Source organism: Durio zibethinus, chromosome 10, assembly GCF_047325235.1.
Source record: "Durio zibethinus cultivar Kanyao isolate XHJ-2024 chromosome 10, ASM4732523v1, whole genome shotgun sequence".
Classification (NCBI taxonomy): Eukaryota; Viridiplantae; Streptophyta; class Magnoliopsida; order Malvales; family Malvaceae; genus Durio; species Durio zibethinus.
This window is the reverse complement of record NC_143171.1, coordinates 26,901,742-26,925,568: the sequence shown is the minus strand read 5'-3', so window position 1 is coordinate 26,925,568 and position 23,827 is coordinate 26,901,742. Positions and strand designations below refer to the sequence as shown.

The following is a 23,827-nucleotide window of genomic DNA, read 5'->3' as shown; positions in this document are numbered from 1 at the left end:
AATTTCCACTGAACTCTTTTACAGCTATTGATGAATTCTTTTTCCAATTTTGAGAAATGAAAGCTATCTTTTTGGGAGTTAGACAAGGGCAGCGGATATTGTGTCCTCAAGATTGTTTGCAGTTCTTAAGTTTACATAGATTTAAACATGGTGTCCAAGCATCTGGCAGATACATTGTGAGAGAAGGATTAATTATTCATTGCAAAAACAAGCTGCAATCAAAACCAATGCCTTCTCTGCTCAAGTGTAGATATTAGAAGATGGCGATTTGTGAGAAAAAATTACAACCATGCTGGATTCTTTAAAGGAGTGACAACAGCCTTAACTTGCATGTAACTAGAAAGGCCATAGATTCCTTTCTCTCTTCCTTGCCCACTCATCTTGAACCCACCAAAAGGAATTGCAGCATCAAATATATCATAGCAGTTAATCCATACTGTCCCTACTCGCAATGCACGAGTCAAGATGTTGGCAGTTTCGATATTCTGAGTAAAAACACCAGCAGCCAGTCCATAGGAAGTTGCATTTGCCCTTTGAATCACCTCCTCAAGATCCCTATTGTAAATCAAAGCCATGAATAAGGGCCCAAGCAACCCAAGAACCTCAAAGAAACTTGTAATAACTACTATTAATGGCTTACGTGAACTTTAAGATGGACTGTACTGGACCAAATATTTCATCTTTGGCTATCAACATGTCATCCTGATTGGTTTAAGAATGGAAATCATATTAGCATGATACTTTCACAAATAAAAACAAAGAAAAGATTATCAACATCTTTACCAAAATTACGGTAGTAGCGGCGCTGATACTGATACCTGAACATTGGAGAAAACAGTGGGTTGAATATAGTAGCCTTTGGAGCCAAGTTGTTCACCTCCAGATTCAAGAGTAGCTCCACTTTCAATGCCTGACCTTATGTACTTGAGGATCTTCCGGAATTGCTCATTATCAATCTAAATTATAAGAAAAGCAACAAAATATTCAGTTTCTCATATATGATGTGTTTGATTTTGGGTCAGCAATCCTCACTTAATGATAAAATAAATTTGAATATAAGGTTGGCACATGTGTAATTCTGTATACTAAATTCACTGGAAGAAGGCAAAGCAATGAAACTTTGCTTAACTTTCATTTCATGCAAAACTGCAAATTTTCTATATTATTAATAGGTATGGTTTACTTTTTTCCTATTAATCTAAGAATAACAAAGCAGGAAGCCCCCAATTTGGATGGTGTTACTGGAGAGGAGGGTCCTGCTTCTCACCTGAGGGCCTTGTTGGATTCCCTTCTTGAAAGGATCCCCAACTACACGTTTCAGTGCTTGAGCCTTTGCTTTCTCTACAAACTCGTCATACACACTTTCGTGCACAAAAGTGCGAGAACCAGCACAACAACACTGACCCTGCAGATAGATGTAATGGTATGACTTCAATTAGAAAAGTCCACTTTTGAAAAAAATTGTTCATATCCTATTGGTTTATATTATTGGATTTGAATGAAAAACAAACCTGATTAAAGAACAAGGCAGAATGTGCAAGCTCAACAGCCTTTTCAACGTCAGCATCCTTACAAACAATGAAGGGGGATTTTCCTCCAAGTTCCAATGTTACCGGTTTGAGATTGCTCTTTGCAGCCAGTCCAAGTACAATCTTACCTGTCGCAGTGGAACCTGTGAATGAGAGCTGCAAACACAAACTGTTTAGATAAAATTTTCTATGGCTTCACTTCTTCTGCATGCCTGGTCAAATAAAGTTCTGATCTCACAATAAACAGGAAACAGATACGGAGAAAAACAAAATTTATCCTTATACAGCTAAGACCAACCCCTATCAAAATTCAAAAACAGAATCCAGAATTTGTACAATACCTTGTTGACGTCCATGTGACTAGAAAGTGCTGCACCAGCTGTAGGACCAAAACCAGAGACCACATTCAGAACACCAGGAGGAAGGCCAGCCTGACAGGCGGAATGCATTCAAGATCATTACATTAGAAAAAAGAAATGGCATCAAATTCTTCTTTTGTCATCGTCAGCTTTACGGCTTATGATTTCAAAACACAGAAAAATCCACAAATTGTGGTGTTAGTCAGAATGTAAAGAAGAATGTCTCAATGTACATGAGCAGACCATATCAAAAGCAAGAACCATGGGATGAATGAATAACAAATCAGACACAAAGAAAATATAGAAGCAACATACCTCATGAAAAAGCTTGGAAACATAGAGAGCAGACAATGGTGTCTGCTCTGCTGTCTTCAGGACAACTGTGTTACCACAAGCTAAAGCAGGACCAACTTTCCAAGAATACAATAGAAGAGGAAAATTCCATGGAATAATCAGACCAGTTACACCATATGGTTCATGCAGTGTTTGGACATGATGCTGTCCATCAGCTGGAACAGTGAGTCCGTGAATCTTGTCTGCCCAGCCTGAAGAATATGGGAAAAAGCTTTAAGATTCTGACCCAAGTAACAACATTATAAAGGCAATATAACAAAAGGAAGTGAGTTATACTTTTTAGATTCACCTACCAGCATAATATCGAAACATGCGCACAACCTTTGGTATCTCAGTATTAGCAGCTTGCTCATAAGGCTTCCCATTATCCCAAGTTTCAAGTGCTGCTACCTCTTCAGTGTGTTTTTCAAGCAAATCAGCAAAACGCAACATTATACGTGATCTTTCCTATCCATATTCACAATAGGAATCAGGTAAAATTCTCATACACATTGGGATTGATCATTTTCAACCATGTTATGAAGAGAACAACAAACTGAGTAAAGTAAACAATGTGGGTACAGAAGAAAGAAAGGAAGTATGCAAAAGAAAAGCAGATGTTACATAAGCAGTCATCTTAGGCCATGGCCCTTCGTCAAATGCTTTGCGAGCTGCAGCAACTGCACGATTGACATCTTCAGCATCCCCTTCTGCAACTTGGGCAATTACATCTCCTGTCCTAGGATCGAGTGTAGGGAAGGTTTTTCCTAAAGCCAGAAAATTTTCATCGATTAGTTCCATTGCATTTCTGCTTCTCCTTGAATGCAAATTTGAAGTTAAGAAACAAAATGATTACATATTGTTACAATATGACTTGTAGGTATATATTTATATACACAAGAAAACACTATCAAATTAGGAGAGGTCTAACCTGATGCAGCATCCACAAACTGTCCATTGATGAGAAGCTGAGTATGATCTATTTGAATAGATGGACTGATAGGTTCATCAATTGCAGAAGAGGTACTCAAGCTATTAATTCTTCTTCCCCACCTTGAAAATCGTCCTGCATTACATCATTGATATTTTATTTTCAACCTATTAGTCAAACGTGATTCAGACTCCTCAAGCAAGATGAAAAGAACCAAAATTGTTTTTACTCATTAAATCAAAATAATGGTCGGAAAAAATGAAATTGAATGTAGGTATTTTAGTGATAACTTTTTATTAAAGCTATCAATCTTAGAAGAAAAAAGTTCTGTTCAACATGGAACAGAATTTCAGCTGGAATACTAAAACTTTGTTATTATACTAGTGGAAAGTGAGAAAAGGGGTCAGAAATTTGTGATCTAAAACATGCTACCAAAAAAGAAAACATATGTATAATTTAGACTATATAGCAAAGTCACTGTAGGAAAAGTGAAACATGGGAAGGAAAGAAAAAAGAACAAGAAAAAAGAATTGTGGTTCAGATGTTTTCCCAGGTTTTGTCCCAAGAAATTAACATGAAGCTCAACCCAAGGAGCCTAATTATAATAGCTTCATTGACTAAATTTCCTGCTTGAAAAAGCTCACCAGAAAAAATAAAGCATTCACTTCAGAGAGAGATCAGTATAACCAAAAGTACCTAAAGAAGTTGCAGTAGCACCAGTAGCAGCAGAAGAAGAAAGAGAAAGCAGAGAAGAGAGCCTCCTAGCAGCCATGATCTTAGCTAGTAAATATTGTTGTTCTTTGTGTTCTATTTCTCCTCTCAATCATTCATACAGGCATAGCAGTGCTCTTTCAGTCTCTTTATAATCATTTTTCAAATGGACTCTTCTCTACATGCAACATGTTTATTGGTAGATATACTGTTAAGAAATAATAAAAAAAAAAGAAAAAGAAAGAAAACAAATCATCTTCCATTTTATTAAAAGAGTAAGGAAAAAGAAAAAGCTCAAAGTCTTATGTTTACCAATTTGAGTTACATGCAGTAAAAATGAAGCAATAGCCATAAATGCAACTTGCCTAAACATGTCATTGTAAACCAAAAATTTGAGAGCAATTTGAGTGGATAAAGTCATTATAGCTTATCTTTATCAGAGCCATGGTTGAATTTTTCTTCTTTCTCATAACAAGTTGAGGACAAAAAAAACGGTGACATGAGTCACCTTAATAGAAAGTTGCTGTTGCAGTCATAATTGGATTTTTTCCTTCACCTTGTCATATTATTGTCAGCATTGGACAAAGCAATGGCTAGTGGATGGTCTTGTGACTTGATGGTATTTTGGATTTCGGTGGAGCATAGTCCAATTTCAGTTTTTTTTAATATAAAAGAAATTGCAATTTGAAAATAGAAGAAGATGTTATAAATGTTGAAATTCGAACCCTTTATCTCTATATGCTAAATACTAATGAATATATGAATCAATTGAACTAATTTTTTATTCATCAAACTCTGAATTTTGATTTGGTAAGAATGTTACATATTATTGGTAATTTTGGTTTTCAATCATTGTCAGCATTTTATCTATTAAGTGGAAATATGAAAACAGAGATCTTGTTTATCTGATATATCCTCTTAGGCAACAGTATCTTGTTTGTTTGTATAAGAAGCAAGTGATAAATTATAAGGAATTTTTCCTTCTATTAGAAAAAAATCACAAAAGGGAAAAATGTAAATGCTTTCATTGTTAACGATCACGGACTAGTTTCCTCTCCCTACAATTTTCTGCATAATTCTCATTTTAGAAGCAACAACTCCCATCTTTCTAAGCTTAGATCCATCTTACTTGCCAAAGCAGAAAGCCGAAAGTGGCTATATCTGAGTGGGGGAGCTGTGATTAGGTTTGGCCTTGAAAAGAAGCGTGAAATGGAGACTTTTGCTAATCTGTTTATGAATGGGCTAAAGAATAACATTAGGTTTGAATTTTATCACATTTTTTGTATGGTGCAATTGCACTTAACGTCCAATTGAATCCAAATACCAACTTCAATAAAATTCATTTAATATAAATTTTTTATTAAAATTTTTTTAATTACAATTATAATAATTTTTATTGATATTTTTAATCTCACAAAAATTAATCTCTAACACCCAAAATGAAATATGACTAAAATTTCTGGTTTCTTCAAAAATTGCAGCAAAACTCTAATTCTAAGGTATATTACTCTGCATTCTCCAAAGATTAAGGCCATGAAAATCAGTTTATTTGCAACTAATATTAAGTCCTTGGCTGTTTAGGAGCAAATGCTTTCAAGTTGATGAATGTCAGAAAAACTAGTTTTCTTTTAGTACAAATAATTGCAGCCTTGGGAAAAAAAATGCGAGGCTTACGAAAAAAGAGAGAAGGCTGGCAGAGGGGAATCAAAGGACAATAATGGATGTAAACCTTTTTTTTTTTTTTTTGAACTTTTAAAGTAACTGTTTAACATAACATTCAAAATTACCAATCCAATGGATGGTTCACTCAAAAATTTCCCAAGAATCCAAATTATTTCCTAATAATCCATTTGAACGAAGATAAAATTGATTCCGAAAAAATTGAGACAATGATAAAAATGAGATTTATTATTGTAATGGTAAGATTAATATTAACGATGAAAATATGTATTTAGATATAAATATAATGACAACGTTACGATAATGAGTTGAATTATGATAAGAAGAGAAATGATTATTAAAAACATTAGATCAAAATTTATATGTTAAAAATGGTAAAAAGTTAAAAGAAAACTAAAACAATCCAACGTTGGATCACAGGACCCAAAACAACCAATGAAAAAAAGGCAGATTTTCACACCATACCTTAAACATCCAAACTGATGCTCGGTGCGATCTGCACAAATTTTCATGGAAAACGTACCCCACCGGGGATACGTTTGAATCCAAATCAAGCCTAACTCATGATGACTACATTCATTTTGGAGTCACTCCCAAAACTGCAAAAATGCAATAAACATACAAAAGAGATATGATTTAAAGTTTGCATATATTTACCTACTCCTGATTTTAGGAACAAAATTTCAAGCGCCTAATCAACACGCAACAGATATGATTATATCCTTACTTCAATGCCTTCCTCCAATAAGTGTCCTTTTACTGACTGAATGGGCACCTAAAACCCAAAGAATCAAAGAATTGAAATCAGAGTTTGAATTAATGGAGCCTTGAATTGATATGTAGAAGAGGAAATATATATATATATATACACATATATGTATATATATATTTTTTTCCTTATTCCATCAAGCTGTGAAAACTGAAATTCTCAATAAGTATTAAATAATTTACCTCCTTCCGATGGAAAATGCCAGCAGCAAGAGCTGCTGATGCATTCGTTTTCACGAATACCTCCGAGAAGTGCTCAACAGCACCAGCACCACTACTTGCAATTACAGGGATGCTTACAGCATCTGATATCAGCTTTATTAAATCTATATCAAACCCTTTTCCTTGACCTGCAAATAAGTAGGCATTGAAACAAACAAAAGAAAAAACCAGGATTTAGGAGTAAACTAAATGGCAAAATCACAACTATATAATATTAAATCTTCTGTCATTTTGATGCCCATGGGCAATCTTGATAACATTAGGCTGAAACCACAAAACTTTGACATTAATTTATTTAGCAGAAAAAACTGGCATACTCAGGATGGGTATTCCCAATAGCAATTAACCATCGGTTATAAATGTAAAAGAGACTCTTGTTATAATTCTCAAAGCAATTATCTGAAAGAGTAATGTCATACTGGAAACAATTACTTAAAAGGGTGCAATGTTTGAGTGACGAGAAAGTTGTTTATACCGTCACAATCAATGCAGTTCAATAGTATTTCTCCAGCTCCCAGTTCTTCAACTGCTTTTGCAAGCTCATAAGCTCCAATTGGTCGACCTTCTCGTCCACCATTAACCTTAGGAACAGTAAGCCATTCAAGATACACATAAGATAAAAGACTTTTGAAATATAAGCAGTAAAGCAATGATTATTTAATCATGTATACATAAACTCTGGTTATATTTCAGAAGTAAGACTTATTGTATTTTGTCCTGGTTATTTAAGATCTTTCTTCTCCCATTCCAACAGCTGAAGGTTCCAATGGATTGTACATGAACTGTGGCAGCTGTAATTCCAAAGTTCGAAAGCCAGGCAAAGCACCACATTTTGGAGATGGTATTAGTTTATCATTGCCGACATCTTTCTTATCATGTGTTTTCCTTCTAAATCAATGGGTTTGAGTGTTGCTTAGATGCTATTTATTTAGTTTCCACCTTCAAGCTAATTTTCTTTTCCTACCTCGACTTTTCTTTTGCTAGGTTTGCACATTGAGATTTTATCTAGTTTTCAAGCTTTTATATGATTACACAAAGTTAATATATGCGCCTCCCTTGTTTCTTATTCTTCTTTCCCTATAAAACCTATGTTTGGCTACTCTCTCTCTCTCTCTCTCTCCATCTTTATACCCATACACTTGCTTTAGATATTAAAAAAAAAAAAACCCTACTTAAGCTGCTGATCACTCACTGATGTGCAAACACATAATTGTGCTAACATGAATGGGTATTGATTGCAGCATTTGGGTCCTAAGTTTTAAGAGTGCCTTTGAGTGGTTGTGATTAATATTTGTACGTGGGAATTAAGCGATTGATGGGTTTGTTGGTTCTATGTGAGGTATTCGCTTGCTTTGTATAAGATCTAATTTTACCACTAGTTTTAAAATGTTTATCTTGATAAATGCTTTATGGATTATCATGCAAAAGGCAATGAGCAAAGAAAACTACCGTACACTGATACCAAGCATATTCTTCTCCGCTTGGACCTGACACCAAAAAGGCATGTTCTAATTAACAATCCTTGTGAAATCTAAAAGTGTAAAATTTCTTGAAACAGGTCTTTAGAAATTTTTTCTACCTTTCATCCACGCACAGCGGGAGTTTCCAAGACACAATGTAAATTTCACATGAATGATAAACCCAAAAACAATAAAATCTTCTTTACCTGGTTTTGTGACACTTATAGTCTTGAATTGCACATCATTAGGACTTTTAAGGTACACTCTACGAGGATCAATGCTTACAACAACAGCCTGTTAAATAAAAATTCAATCAACTCATAACAAACCCATTCTAGATAATGCATGTATAATCAAGCAAGTAGCCAACATAATAAATTGAAAATTGGCTTACATTAAGTAACAGAAAAATTAGCACCAAAACTGACTACAGTTGTATGGGTAAAACGCATGATCTACTGCTCCAACGGGAAAAAAAAGAAGTATTGAATATTGCCAGCACAGAATACTTTCCTCACCAATTGCCTATGCTTCCAATGAAGAAAAAGTCTTACAACTTTCATCTGTTTTTTCTAGCTTGCATGTTACTAAATTAACATATAAACCAAAACAATGAAAAATTCATCATACAGGCCCAACCAAATATATATACATTTTAAATTCTCTCATCCAACCATCTATAATTTGTAAGTTACTTTTATGCTTTAACATTTATTTTCCCTCTAAAAGATTAATTTCTGTATATAATTTTAAAGTAAATATCATGCAAGAAGTAGCAAAAACTTCACAATCAGCTAGAACCCAAAGTATGCATATAGTTGTAAAGATTAACAAATATACATGGATATATATTAGTACGGGCATCAACAAATCAAAAACAATAATAGGAATCACCTGATTTCCATAAACTCTAGAAATTTGTTCTAAGCTGCTATTTCCCGTCTTTACCTAAAACAAGAATTTACAGAACTATTAGTAGCGATACATATGCACGTCTAACCATCTTAACAAGTTACAAATTTTAATAAGGTGAAACTGCATACTTTGGTTTTTATATATTCTTCTCCCGCATAAACTGCATCACTTCCAATGGAAATTTTATCAGCCCCAGACCTAAAATACTCTGAAGCAACTTCCAAACTAGAATAGTGCCTGAAAAAATATATATAATAAATTTTACAAAATTGTGCTGGTTAATTACACAAAGAACACCGAATACGGCAGTATCAGGGAATGTCTAATAAATCACTTGAAAAGAAATTGTCTTAATCTTAAGATATATGAAAACTAGATCACAGTATAAAACAGAAGCAGACCTGCCGTTTGCATCTGTAAAATCTCGTATACCACCTCCAACAGTTAGTGGGACAAAAACATTTTCTGAAGTGTGTCTTAATACCTGCAAAGAACAGAAATTAGTACAAATACACATAAATATGCAAACATTCAAACACTAAAGAATAAATTAAAAATGCTATGTCAAAATATATTCATAATTAAATGTCAAAAACCTCCAACATTGGTAAATCGCCTAATGGGAAGTCACGGAAGCCAGTTATGTTCAAAAAACTGACCTGAAATTTAAAGCATGAAAGAAATCAATAATTCAAGGTATAAAAAGAAACACAGCAGAGGCCAAATGATTGCCATTATTGCAATATAAACATAAAACGCCTAGAATCTAAAAGCATACCTCATCAGCCCCATCTTTGTAATACTGTCCAGCAAGCTCTACTGGCTTGCCAAGGTTTCTCACCTATAAAAGTTTCTGATGAGTTAAAATGGCATCCAAATACAAGTTCTCAAGATTAAACATAATACAGGAGATCAAGAGGAAAACAAGCAAGTGTTACAAAGTAATTCAACTCTTATATCCTCTCATATCTAAGGGTACATCCCCCTTTTGACATGTCTGGTAATTATGATGCATTGATTTGCAAAATTAGAATTTGATTTAGGCATCCACCAAGCTAAAACTAAAATCAAAGAGATCAAAGAATTAGAGCAATGAATGACCCCCTCTGGCTTACCTCATTCTCTTTTGTGTGCTCTCTTACATCATACTGGTCTCCTTTGGTTACAACAAGATCCCCTTTGTCATTAGTCCTAACATCAAGGCAAGCAATCACCTGAATGGAAGTAATATCACTCAGCATAGAGTTACTAGCCATAAGAACCACAAAATCAAGCAGAACATGTCAAAGTTCTCATTTAGAGCTATGTAATTAAAAACTGAAAGAAAAGTAGGTGCATAGAAAATAAAACCATTAATAATATGCAAAATAGTTTGAGTATCAGAAACTTTTACCCTCTTAGCAAGTTTTGAAGCCTTCCCCTGAGTAGGCTTCTGTAGTCAAGCAACTCATTCAGATCATTAGATGGATGAAAATAAAAGTTGATAAAAGTTACTAGATGAACTAAAACCAAGGATACAAAGACTACCTTTGTCCCCTGTGACTTTGGATTTAGGAACCTTCTCAATACAGAAAGACCAACATCTGAAACAATTTTATCCACAAATCAATTGTCAATAAACAGGTTAGCTATTATGTCTGACTTTGTTCTGAAAAGAAAAAAAAAGATGTTTGCAAAGAAAATTGTCCAATAATCAGATAGACCAAGTAATTATATTAGAATAAAATACAGAGGAACCAACTACCTAAGCCAGGATAAACACCTTAAAAATTCCCCCTTTGATGCTCTTCATGTACTCATGTCTATATCATAAATAGGATTGTTATAATTAGCTTTTTTTTTTTTCTTGAACAAACACAAAAAACTAGAAGATGACAATCTTAGAGGGCGACATTGTTCAGTGAAGATATGTATGTGACAATCATTCCCAATATCAACAGGAAGAAACTTGTAGATTTTGAAATTTGAAACATGCAAAGACAAAAAGATAACTACTAAGAGCACAAAATATCTTGCCTCCACTTTTCTCTGGATGGAACTGAACTGCATGCACATTTCCCCTTCTGATAGATGCTATAAAATCATCACCATAATTGCATGTAGATGAAACCCATTCTTTGTTATCATCTGACTACCAAATATATGAGACCATAGGTTACCAAACAGCACAAAATATGCTTATGGAAAGTTTTTGCAACAGGCACGTAATAAACAAGTGTGATAAACAAATTAAGAAGTTGAAAAGAGCATACTGGCATGGCACGGTAAGAGTGAACAAAGTAGACATGGTGATCACCAATGTCATCCAAAATTTCAGAGTCTTTTGCAACTTGCAAAGCATTCCAGCCAATATGAGGTACTCTAAAACCATTAGAAGAGTTGAACCGCCCAACCACACCAGGTATCAAGCCGAGTCCATTCACTGAAACAAAAGTAATCCATGGAGTCAAGTTGAAAAGTTAAGAACTAGAAAAGAAATGAAAACATGCTACAAAAAAATCCAAAATTTTCTCTATTTGCCAAATGAAGACTAATTGGTTTCTCTTTTTTCTCCAGCAGATTCCTTTTTCTTCTTGCACGATTCATTTTTCCTCTTATGCTACACCTCTTCTTTAAGCCATTTATATAAAATAAAATAAGAACTGAGATTTAAAACACCAAAAAAGACGCTCATTAAACCACATAATATAAACATAACATATATTCAGGAAAATAGTCATGACATATACTCTACAAGAGTAGAATTTTTTCACATCCTGATCATTAATATATATATATATATAGATCTTTTCGCTAATATAATATAATATAATATAACATATATCTATATATATAGGTCTTTCAAGGATTTACAAAAAAACAGGAATTTGAAAATTGACCTGGTCCATTCTCTTCACTCGACTCAAAGAGTAGTTGAAGTCCAAGACAAATGCCTAGAAATGGGCGATCATTTTTGATATAGGTACATAGTGCTTCAGCCATCCTGTAGAAAATGACAAATGAAAACTTCCAAACTGAAAATTTAACTAAGAAGTTAAATTATAACCTAAACAAAAGAGGTAATCAGCTATCATTAAAAGGTTTGTAGGAGAAAAATTTTCAGCCAATTACAAAGTGGCATATGCTTCAAACTTTTCTTTAAATTTTATTTAGTGATGCTAAATAAATTAATTAAAGTTTTTCAAGCCATCGGGCAAATCAAGATAAAGACACATGATTGCCCAATCAAATTTCAAAAGCTCAAAGATCATCCAATCAGATTTCATCTATGAGTCATTATATTTATCTCTAATTAAATTAAAATAATTTAGATAAAATAAAAAAGACCAAGTTATTACAGAACTCTCTCACTATAAATAGTGTTTCCACAAGCCATTTGAAACACACAAATAGGAAAAAGAATTAAAGAATCAAAATCTCTCCAGAGTACACAAGTAAAAGGAGAATGATCAGAACCCTCTCCTATGATGTAAGATAGATAGATCATTCTGGTTTTTGTCAATTTTCTTACCTGAATTCCTAAAATAAATCAAGTATAAAAGCAGAAGAGACGAAACCCCCCACTCATAGGTCTCTTAGAAGTCAAACCTAAGGTTCATAACATTGCACATTCATATCAGCAAGAAGATCGGTAATGCAAGAAATTCTCCAATAATAATTCTTCCAAGTCCAAAATCCATGTATCCCCATTGGAGAACATCACAAATACTTCTAAAAATAAGTTCAAATGACAAAAAGAGAGCTGCTCTAAATAATTATTTTCATAAAAAATTCACAAAAAAACTCATACCCGGTCTTAGTTAATACATCCATGGCTGAAGCAAATGCCCCAACACCAGGAAAGATAAGGCGCTCTGCATTCAAAATGTCTTTTGGAGTTCGCACCTACATTTTAATTCAAAAGAAATAACACATTTATTACTCACTATGCATCCTTTTTTGAAAAGCAATTAAACTTAAAATGAAAAGCAATTAAACTTAAAAAGGAAGCTAAAACGGCTTACATCCTCTATCTCGAAGCCAAGATAGCGAATAGCATTCCTCACGCTCCGAACATTTCCAGCTCCATAATCAAGCAACGTCACAACTGAACCTCAAAAAAACACCAAAAGAAATTGAAAAACAGAATAAAAAATTATATATATATATATTATTGAGAACCAGAAGTAGAAACAGATTTATGAGAGAAAGTACCAGAATTTGAAGCAGATGAAGCAGAGATAACAAGATTTCTATGAGATATTGATTTTAAAGCCTTTTTGTGAGGCTTTTGGCGGAGTATTATGATAGACGATGGTGACAGAGCCGAAAAAGACGACGATTTCGTTGTTGCGAAGCTCGTAAAGGAAGCGTATCGCACTCCCTCCATTGTATTACCAAAGCAACTGTTTATGAATCGTTGAAGCCTTGGAGGTGAAGTGAAAAAGTCTAATTGTTGATCATGTTTACAACACCATCTTTAAGAGAACAATCTTTGATGAAACAATTCAAACTCAGCTTAAAAACAAAAACTCAGGAAATTTGTTGTTTATGCTATTCATAGAGGAAATAAATTAAGAAGAGCAAGCAAAGCAAACTTGAAAAACCACTTAGAAAAATGAGGGAGAAACTGAGGAAACAGAGGAGAGGTCGGCTGCCGGCAACAGAAGGGCACTGGCGGATAGGTGAGTGAGTGGCGGTTGAGAAGAAAAATAAGGGAGAAAATGAGATTTTAGGGTGTTTTTATGAATCCAATGCTACGTCGTTTAGCATAGGAATAAACTTAAAAAGGAAAAGAGAAACGAAAAATAAAAGAATTGGGTTAATATACCACTAGTAGGTGCGATAATTTATATATTTATATAATACAAAATACTCAAATTTATATATTATGAAAATTTTATATAATAATTTATATCGATATAAAAATATAAAATATATTTTTTATTTTATTAAATTTATATATAATAATTATTAATATTTTAAATCATTTTATATCCGTATTTTTTATTTATATCGTATTTGAGTAATGTTTTAAATTTATAGGTTAACTTATACGGTCTTGGCTATTTTAAAATTTTCTGATATTGATTTTGAGCTTAGTTTAATCGTATTATTATTTCTTTGAAAAAATTCTGGTTTTAAAAAATGTGTTTAAAAGTTTCGTTAAAAATGTATTTAAAAAAGTTTTAAGTGTTTAATATTGATGTTCAAAAAAATACTGTTGGTGTATTAAATATCCAAAAAGACATATTAAATAATAAAAATTTAAAGTTATAAAGATAAAAAATATTTTTATCGTCCAAAAAAGTATTTTCATATTGTAAACACACTTCTAACGATCTTTTGCGTTTAGAGTATTTATTGGAAGATTTTTAGTAGGTTTAATTAATTGGGTTCATTGTAGGAGTTTTTAAGGGATCGCTGATTGAATTACAAGACATAATTGTAAGGTTTGCATTAGAGTTGATGGATATTATTAATTAATGATTTTTTTTTAATTTTAAGTTGCACGAATTTAATTAATTATAAATAAATATATTTCGTATTTAATGTCATTTAAATTTAATATTTTGAGTGTATATTTATATATACTATTGAATAATATAAATAATCATGATTGAAATCTAAATTGCATGAATTTAATCATTCATAAATTTATTATATCTATGACTGTGGATGAATATATTTACTGTTTAAGATAATTTGGTTTTTAGCATATCTATTTAATAATATAAATACTCTAAAACAAATCAAATTTGTTATATTTCAACTTGATTTTCTTATGTTTTAATAAATTTTAAAAATAGAAATTATTGATTTTGTATCATTAGAAAGTCTTTGTTTTAATTTATGCATCAATGAATTTCCAAATGAATAATTGTTGACATTAGATATTATTTTATCAATACTAGTGTCACATCTAAGACATTGTTGCAGGTTTTTCTTAATTATTTTAACATTGAAATATATAAAAAATTTAGTTAAAGTATAACAATAAATCATAGTTTTTAAATTGATAACATAAGAAATTATGTTCATTATAATAATATAAGGAAAAGTTTGATATAGTATTGAGTTATATCTTATTTCTTCTTTCGTTTTCTCTAGAAATTCTTCGTGAAATGATTTGGAGCTAATATAATTTATGTTGTTGAGTCAAATAAGACTTGATTTATGTAAATTTTATACTATTTTATAAATATTTTAAACTCAAATTACATTAAATACTAAGTACATTTAATCACAATCAATTGAATTTATGAATGATTAAATTCATGAATATTTAAATTTATTTATTTTGTAATTAATTAATAATAAATAAGAATTTAGACTCAAAATTTCAAATAACACGAAAGATACATTTATCCACAATTAATTGAGTTTATAAATATTATAAATTTATAAATATCTAAGATCATAAATAATCAAAGTATAGATTAATATTAGGTTAGATGTTATTATGTAAATCTTGAGAACATGTAAAAAAAAAAAAAGAAGAAGCTGACATGGCAGTTAAAAGAATCACAATGTGACAAAAATAAACTAACATGACAGTATTCATACGTCAAAAAAATAAATTACACGAGATAAAAATATATGTATATTATATATAATACTATATTATAATTCGTACGATACATGAAATAATTTTACTTGTTTAATGTGAATATAGATATACACAAACAAAAATTAATTTCTTTTCAAAATTATATTGAAATCTTTAAAACTCATAACGTATATAAAATTTATATATAGTGATTTGTCATTAAAAAATAAATTTTTTAAAAATAATAAGAAAAGAATTATGTATTTCCTTTGGATATTTTTGTTTATAATAATGTTTATACATTTGTAAGATTATATCAAATAAAAATAAATTATGTCTTTTTTTAAAAATAAAAATATATATTATTGAATGATAAATTAAATAATAAAAGAAGTATTAACATACATTTACTTTAGTAATCTTTACTAAATTATTATGCAAAATATGAAAAAAATTAGAAAATAGGTGCAAAAATAAATTGATTTTTTTTTCATAATAATAAAACTGTAATAACAATAAAATATATATTGAAAAAAAGTTATAAAAAACAATTTGCACTAGTAATAGAATATATCTTGAAAAAAAATTATTGAAAAAATAAAAAAGTTTATGTATAAAACATTATATTTATAGTCTTAAATTTATAGAAGAATTCTTTAGTGGTAATTAGGACTAAATAGATAATTTTTAAATTAATTTTTTAAAAGTTAAAATGGATATAATAAGTGATAAAAATAATATTAAAATTTTTATATTTATTTAAAATATAAATTTGATAATTATGATTCAAATGGATATAATTATTTTAATGATCTTATTACTTAAAAATTTAAGATGAATTTTTTTTGAATTTTCAAAATCTTAAATAAAGTTACTTGAATTTTTAATGTTTTATATAAATTTTTTTAAAACATGATTTTTTAAATAAAGATAAAAAATATTATTGAAAATTTTAGATAAACTTAATCTTTGTAATTTTTAAAAATGTTTGAAAGATTTTGATAATTAAATAATTTTTAAATAAAGTTTTTTGATAAACAACTAAAATTATTTATTAAAAGAAATAAAATCCATATTTTTATATTTTTAATTTTAAAAAATATATCTCTAAATTAATTTGATTTTAAATTATAATTTAAATAATTTTGATATTTAAATAAATTTAAAATGATCTAATTTATAATTAAAAGAAATTATCTTATTCTTTTCAAAAATATCCTATGTGTCATTTAAGAAAATTGTCCATGTAAATATTCATGTGACAAAATTGTTTATATATGTTGTTATATTATATTATATTATGTGTATATATGATTTGTTCATACTTAACAAAATTGTGATTCACGCTAAGCTAGATAAATTTTCTGATATTTCTTAATTTTAGGGTGGTAATTTTGGATTATGGCAAGGACATAGTTTTTCCTTTTCCATTGAGACAAGACATCAAAGTAGGGTTTTAGTTGATTTTGATACTCATGACGCTATTAAATCTAACAGCTTACACAATCCAGTTTAGGACATAATCTAACTTTTGAAATTAATGTATAAAAAATTCCTTGAATTTTGAAATTAACTCGGTGGATGTTTGGATGCAACTGCAACTCAATAAGGTATATGTAAGTTCTAATCATCATAGGTTGATTTTAAATATAAATTTTAATGAGATTCATTTGGTATATAAATTTTTTATTGATTTTTTTTTCAATCTTATCTATAATAATTTTTTTTTCAATTGTAATTATAGTAATTATTATTATTTTTTTTAATTTTATTAAAAATAATTTTACCGTCAATTCAAATGAACCATCAATAATAAAGTTAAAAAACACTTTATTTAAGTTATAGATTAATCATTAAATTTGATAATTAGAAAATGAGAAGTTAGGGTGTTTTAACGTATCCAATGCTACGTCGTTTAGCATAGGAATAAACTTAAAAAGGAAAAGATAAATGAAAAATAGAAAGAATTGGGCTTATATACCATTTGTAGATAAGATCATTTATATATTTGTATAATATAAAATATTAAAATTTATATATTTATATTATATTTTATATAAAAATTTCGTATCACAATTTATATTGACACAAAAATATAAAATATTTTTTTATTTTATTAAATCTATATATAATAATTATTAATATTTTAATTAATTTATTGTGAGATTTTATTAGGTTGAATTAATTGGGTTCATTGTGGAAATTTTTAAGGGATGTGTCGATCGAATTACAAGACATAATTGTAAGGTTTGCATTAGAGTTGATTGATATTATTAATTATTTATTTTTTTATTTTAAGTTGCACGAATTTAAATATTTACGAATTTAATTATTTATGAATTAATAATATTTATAAATTTAATTTTTAAGGGATGTATCGATCGAATTACAAGACATAATTGTAAGGTTTGCATTAGAGTTGATGGATATTATTAATTAATGATTTTTTTATTTTAAGTTGCACAAATTTAAATATTTACGAATTTAATTATTTATGAATTAATAATATTTATAAATTTAATTAATTATAAATAAATATATTTCATATTTAATGTTATTTAAATTTAATATTTTGAAAGTATATTTATATATACTATTGAATAGTATAAATAATCATGATTGAAATCTAAAATTGCATGAATTTAATCATTCATAAATTTATTATATCTATGATTGTGGATGAATATATTTACTGTTTAAGATAATTTAGTTTCTATCATATCTATTTAATAATATAAATACTCTAAAACAAATCAAAATTGTTATATTTCAACTTGATTTTCTTATGTTTTAATAAATTTTAAAAATAGAAATTATTGATTTTGTATCATTACAAAGTCTTTGTTTTAGTTTATGCATCAATGAATTTCCAAATGAATAATTGTTGACATTAGATATTATTTTATAAATACTAGTGTCACATCTAAGACATTGTTGCAGGTTTTTCTTAATTATTTTAACATTGAAATATATAAAAAATTTAGTTAAAGTTTAACAAATTAAATTCGTGAATGATTAAATTCATGAATGTTTAAATTTATTCATTTTGTAATTTATTAATAGTAAATATGAATTTAGATTTAAATTTTTAGATGATACGAAATGTACATTTATTCACAATTAATTGAGTTTATAAATATTATAAATTTATAAATATCTAAGTTCTTAAATAATCAAAGTATAGATTAATATTAGATTAGATGTTATTATGTAAATCTTGATAACATGTAAAAAAAAAAAAGAAGAAGCTGACATGGCAATTGAAAGGATCAAATGTAACAAAAATAAACTGACATGGCAGTGTTCATACGTCATAAAAATAAACTACATAGGATAAAAATATATGTATGTTATACATAATATTTGTTCATACTTAACAAAATTGTGATTCACGCTAAGCTAGATAAATTTTCTGATACTTCTTAATTTTTGGGTGGTAATTTTGGATTATGGCAAGGATGTAGTTTTTCCTTTTCCATTGGGACAAGATATCAAAGTAGGGTTTTAGTTGATTTTGATACTCATGAAGCTATTAAATCTAACTGCCTACACAATCCAATTTGGGACATAATCTAACTTTTGAAATTAACGTATCTAACATTCTTTGAATTTTGAAATTAATTACATCCTCTAATAAGAAGTATTTGGGCTCTAATCACCATCAATTGAATTTAAATATAAATTTTAATGAAATTCATTGGATATAAATTTTTTACTGAATTTTTTTTCAATCGTAATCACAGTAACTTTTTTTTAATCACAATTATAATAACTTTTATTATTGTTTTTAATTTTATCGGAACCAATTTCATCACCAATTCAAATGAACCCTCAACAATAAAGTTCAAAAACACTTTATTTAAGTTATAGATTGAAAAATAATGTAGCACAGTATCAATGTATGAATGAAGAAATCAACACCAAAGAGAGTTGAGAATGTGATTTGAAATCCTATTCTACAAGTAAAATTTACACAAGTCATGTTATGGAAATTTTCTATCTAGTTTTCTTAGTCTATTTATACATCTTCAATATGGTCTAGGGAGAAATCAGGCTCATCTGGTTTAAACAACTTGGGCATCTTTAAACTGTTAGAAGGAGAATCAATCACAACAACCTTAGGATTGTTAGACCCTTTTCTAGTATTGCAGCAAACTTTGATACCAAAATTGTGGCTCCAATATGCTGATAATTGTTTGGGCTATCTGTGGTTGTCATCCCAATTTTCTCTTCCCCATCGTAATGTAGTCCATCTTTCATGTCATCAATGAAGTAATTCTCTTGGTCAGGTAATGACATGTAGTAAAAATTACCCTCTCTTGCAATCAACTCTTTTGTCATCTTTCTCTTTTTAAACCTTCTCCAGGCTGCTTGTATGAAGCATGCACCCCATGTCCTCCATTGGTGAGAATAGTACCTAAAGGCATGCTGGAGCTGTTTACTTTGAAGTCGTTTGAACTGATGTGCGAAAAATTGTAGGTCGTCAGCTTGGAGTGCAAAAGCTTCAACTTCAGAAACGGCTTTGACTGTCCTGGTTGAAAGGGGTAGATTCAGACTAGAGTTTGGCATCAAGGCCCATGTCAACAGTTCCTCTCCACAGAAGTCACCTGGCCTAAGGGTGATGGAATTGAAGAACCCTGATCTTCCTCCATTGGTTGTAGAGCTCTCAAGTTGCCCTTTAATGATAAATAACATCTCATTGACTGGATCACCCTCTCGGACAATATAGTTGCCTTTAGTACTCAAAGATGAGACAAGACGCTCGCATATGGCATCAAGAAGTTGATCATCCATTTGTGAGAAGAATGGAACCTAGCCAATTAAAATGGTTACCTAGAAAGTGATCATATAGCTAATTGCTGGAGTAAATTGATTCTTTTAATGATTTTATAGTAGAAATGAATGCATAACAAGATAAGGTACCAAGATTTACATACACGTCGAACAAGGGAAATGCATAAATGGCGTTGAATTTCGCGACGAAGATCCAAAGGTAATGATTGTAATATAGATTCTCCGTCAACTCCTCTCGTAGGAAGCCATTTGTATTGAACAAACCGGCGAACACGTTCTTGCAAATCCTCAGGTAACTGACGATGCGTCATCCATTCCTCTGTATCTCTTCGGTTAACTCTCCATTCCTCGATCCTTACTGTCATTGATCGGAAAGACGTCTCTTCAAGGAAAAAAGAAAATCTTGTTACATCACCATCGGTTTTTCACTATCATCCTCATTCAAGCTAATAATTCCAACTATTAATCCTGATATAGGTTAAGGTTAGATGCCAAAACAAATAGAATATTGGTAGGCTAAAGTTGTTAGAGTTCAAATTATGCTGCAACAACTAGAATTATAAGAATGAGAAAGCAGCAAAGGAATTAGCATATTAGATACCTGCATGTTGCCAATCAACAGTGAGAACAGAATCAATCCAAAATTACATATAAAAATGCAAAACAGATTCTCCCAAATATATATGGTTGTCTCCAAATTTTGCCCATATGAACTTCAAATTAAGAAATAACATGGATATATATAAGCATGAAGTTGAAAGAAACTATTAATGCATAATAAACATATTCATTTAGTAGTAAAATATGTCAGACTAAAAAAGGAAAAAAAATTCCTCAATACTGAATTCCATTATAAGTAGTTTTCCTTCTGGCATGAAACCTTTTGATAGTGCCTAAGTACTTGCCTAATAAAAGGAATTTTACTATGTAGATTGGGGCAAGGGAAATGATCCATTTGAACGTCCGTAACTTGAGATCATACCTTAGATTTTTTATACCCCACCAAAGACAAAACAAGTACTTTATAACAAAGTTCTTGGAAGCAACATCATTAGTAAAAGCATCTGCAAACATTCCGAATTTGAAATCAATATCGTTGTTCCTGGCGTCACAGTTAGCAAGTGTATTAGTAATATTTGCCCAATATTGCCTCTCAGGTGCTGACAAGCTATTACAATCTAGGAAACTTGGGATGCAAGCAATAAATTTAAGGCATTCTCTCTTGCACACTCCGTTTTCCAGCAGGAAAATTGCCTTGCTATGGAACACAAATACCATATTGCTCCTAATACCTACACCAACAGTCAAGAGATGGAACCAATTGAATGTAATGAAGTACGGAAAATAAAATTACAAACAAAGAAGTAATAGGATGCTTACGTGACTGGCAAGTAAATAAAGAAGAAGATTGTATGCAGCTCCTGCCCAAGCAGTCTTAGCAACAACTCCTGTACTTTTAATGATCCTTCGATTAAGAGGGAAAATAATGAACAACCTTGGAACATATTGAAGGAGAACAATAAGAGCAACAGTGTTGTTGGCATGATCAGTTCTGGAGCTTCTTGCGGTTGGAATCACAATCCAGATGACAAACTACATGGAAAAAGTTACAAAATCTAAGCCATAGGAAAACAAAACAAAACTGAAGACTATAAAAGGCTAGCTTCTCATTCTATCCCAGTTAAGTAGCATATAAAATAATTAAGACCATTTAGTATCATTCAAGAAGAATATCACTTACTCTATATACAACTGCTTCATTTGGATCACCGGTGAAAAAGGATTCTTACCATGTTATCATATCATTTTATCATTGAAACTACCATCTAAATGAAGTGAACGTCAAGGAAGAAGAATAACCTGAGGTAGTGGTAGGGTAGCTGCAAGATCAATGAGAAAATCGGACTTCAAGTACCGCATTGCAATCTCCTTCGCATCCATAACAAGCTCACCCCTTCCAAAAACCCTGGAATTTGGCGCGACAAATGCGGTTCTAAACTTCATGAGCATATTTAAAAGGTATAAAAAATCAGCCATAGACCTCAAAACCGTGATGACAACCCCATATTGGCGTCGGATTCCAAGCATGCAGGGCCTCCAACATAAGGGAGAAAGAAGTAGAGAGGGTCTATGAACAGAGCCATAATGCAAATGATCAAGAACACATGGTTCCAGTAGGAAATTATGTCGCTATCCGGGTCGAAAATCTGGTAGCGCCATAGGAGGAGGAAGTCGGTAGGAGCGTTGGCGGTGGAAGGTGGTGGAGGACGAGGAAGGGAAGAGGAGGAAGGTAAATATATTCTCTTCATCTTCCATTGCGGATTCCGATATTACACGAACTCCGCAGTGAAAGAGATAGGGTTAGAAATGGAAGGTTATAAAGTTAAACAATGTACTCTAAAATATCAAATACGTTTAATAAGAAAAATTAAAGGAAAGAAAAGAAAAAAGACGGCGACGACGGTGTTGACAATGCAAAAGCATGCAAAGTAAAGTTGTTTGAGAGAGAGGGGAAGAAGAAAACTGGTTAAGAAAGAGACGAGAGATTTACGGGAAACCAAATAAAAATGCATTAAAGCTCGGAGGCTTATTTGCTAAATGTTTTTGCTTCTATATTTCTCTCTCCCATTTTTCGCGTGTACTATAGTTAGTCAAGTGACATGTAATGTGAGAGTTCATATTTTTAGCTAACTCAACTTACAATGTTAGCTGCCTTAGCATTTATGCTAAAAAGGATCAAACTCAATATCAAATTCCCATTAAACCCTCAAAACAATTAGCATTGTGGGGATGATGGAAGTGTCTCGTTGTATTTCCATTAAGTAAATAGATGTATGTGAAATAGATGCTATGGTGGTTGATGTGAGTAAATTGCACACCGTCTTCATTTTTTTTCTCATATATAAAAGATTGGCAAGTTTATGCTAGATTGATGTGAGCAAATACATGTTCTTGTTAAAGTTAGAAAAAAGGAGAAAAATGTGCAATTTAGAGCCGAAACTCTTTTCCTGACAATGCAACTGGGTGCCTATATATCAGATTGCTGCCTGACATTCATTTCCCCCCCCCCCCCCCCCTCCCCCTTTTTCACAATTCGCAAAGCGATTTTTCCCAGATTTGGCTGTTGGATATATATGAGGATTCATGTGTTAATCTCCATTTCGGTGATGGTACCATATGCTGTCTTATGTCCTTGCTCTTATGTGTCTTCCATTTGTTCAGTGGTTTTTACCCTTTAAAATCTTGCAGGAATTAGAATTCCTAAAATCTGCTCCCCAGGGTACCTATGATGCCATTGTAGCTGATTCTTCTAATCCAATTGATAAGTCTCCTCTGTCTTCTGTTATTTACTTGTACTCTTAGGCAAGCTCAAAATTTGTTGTTTCTTTCAAAACCTTGTGTTTCCATCATTATACAGGGCCTGCACAGAGCTTTTTAAGACGCCATAATTTCTTTGAGTTAGTAGCAAAGGCCCTGCGCCCAGGAGGTGTGGTTTGCTCTCAGGCATTGAGTTTGTGGCTTCACATGCGTAGCATTGAAGAAATTGTGTCAAACTGTCGCCAAATATTTAAAGATTGTTTGTCAACTATGCTTGG

The 23,827-nt window shown here is 30.9% G+C and overlaps 2 protein-coding genes and 1 pseudogene across 6 annotated transcripts; all 3 read right to left on the bottom strand.

The window, feature by feature from the left end:
* Window positions 1–98: 98 nt before the first annotated feature.
* LOC111291759 (benzaldehyde dehydrogenase, mitochondrial-like) lies at window positions 99–4,037 on the bottom strand. The gene is made up of 11 exons (XM_022883731.2): window positions 3,849–4,037; window positions 3,153–3,287; window positions 2,846–2,988; window positions 2,536–2,689; window positions 2,204–2,433; window positions 1,871–1,960; window positions 1,512–1,685; window positions 1,268–1,405; window positions 819–956; window positions 641–702; window positions 99–555 (listed from the first exon to the last, which is right to left on the bottom strand). Exons 1-11 carry the CDS (start codon window positions 3,922–3,924, stop codon window positions 282–284), a joined length of 1,614 nt encoding a protein of 537 aa, XP_022739466.2. The 5' UTR covers window positions 3,925–4,037; the 3' UTR covers window positions 99–281.
* Window positions 3,962–13,589, bottom strand: LOC111291758 (imidazole glycerol phosphate synthase hisHF, chloroplastic-like). Of its 5 annotated transcripts, XR_016345888.1 has the most exons (21): window positions 13,103–13,589; window positions 12,913–12,995; window positions 12,699–12,793; window positions 11,788–11,891; window positions 11,161–11,330; window positions 10,925–11,039; window positions 10,436–10,491; window positions 10,302–10,340; window positions 10,024–10,122; window positions 9,687–9,749; window positions 9,505–9,567; window positions 9,310–9,392; window positions 9,037–9,145; window positions 8,888–8,941; window positions 8,200–8,287; window positions 7,983–8,020; window positions 7,009–7,114; window positions 6,495–6,661; window positions 6,271–6,318; window positions 6,009–6,142; window positions 3,962–4,071 (listed from the first exon to the last, which is right to left on the bottom strand). XR_016345888.1 is itself a non-coding variant. In XM_022883726.2 (20 exons), exons 1-20 carry the CDS (start codon window positions 13,275–13,277, stop codon window positions 6,131–6,133), a joined length of 1,767 nt encoding a protein of 588 aa, XP_022739461.2. In that variant the 5' UTR covers window positions 13,278–13,589; the 3' UTR covers window positions 5,857–6,130. The 5 variants fall into 5 exon arrangements, 3 of the variants coding, with proteins under 3 accessions (XP_022739461.2, XP_022739460.2, XP_022739463.2); XM_022883726.2 differs by lacking the exon at window positions 3,962–4,071 and having other exon boundaries at window positions 5,857–6,142; XM_022883725.2 differs by lacking the exons at window positions 3,962–4,071; window positions 6,009–6,142 and having other exon boundaries at window positions 6,152–6,318.
* A 5,757-nt stretch (window positions 13,590–19,346) lies between these two features.
* On the bottom strand, window positions 19,347–22,581 carry LOC111293012 (cyclic nucleotide-gated ion channel 18-like; annotated as a pseudogene).
* Between the last annotated feature and the right edge of the window lie 1,246 nt (window positions 22,582–23,827).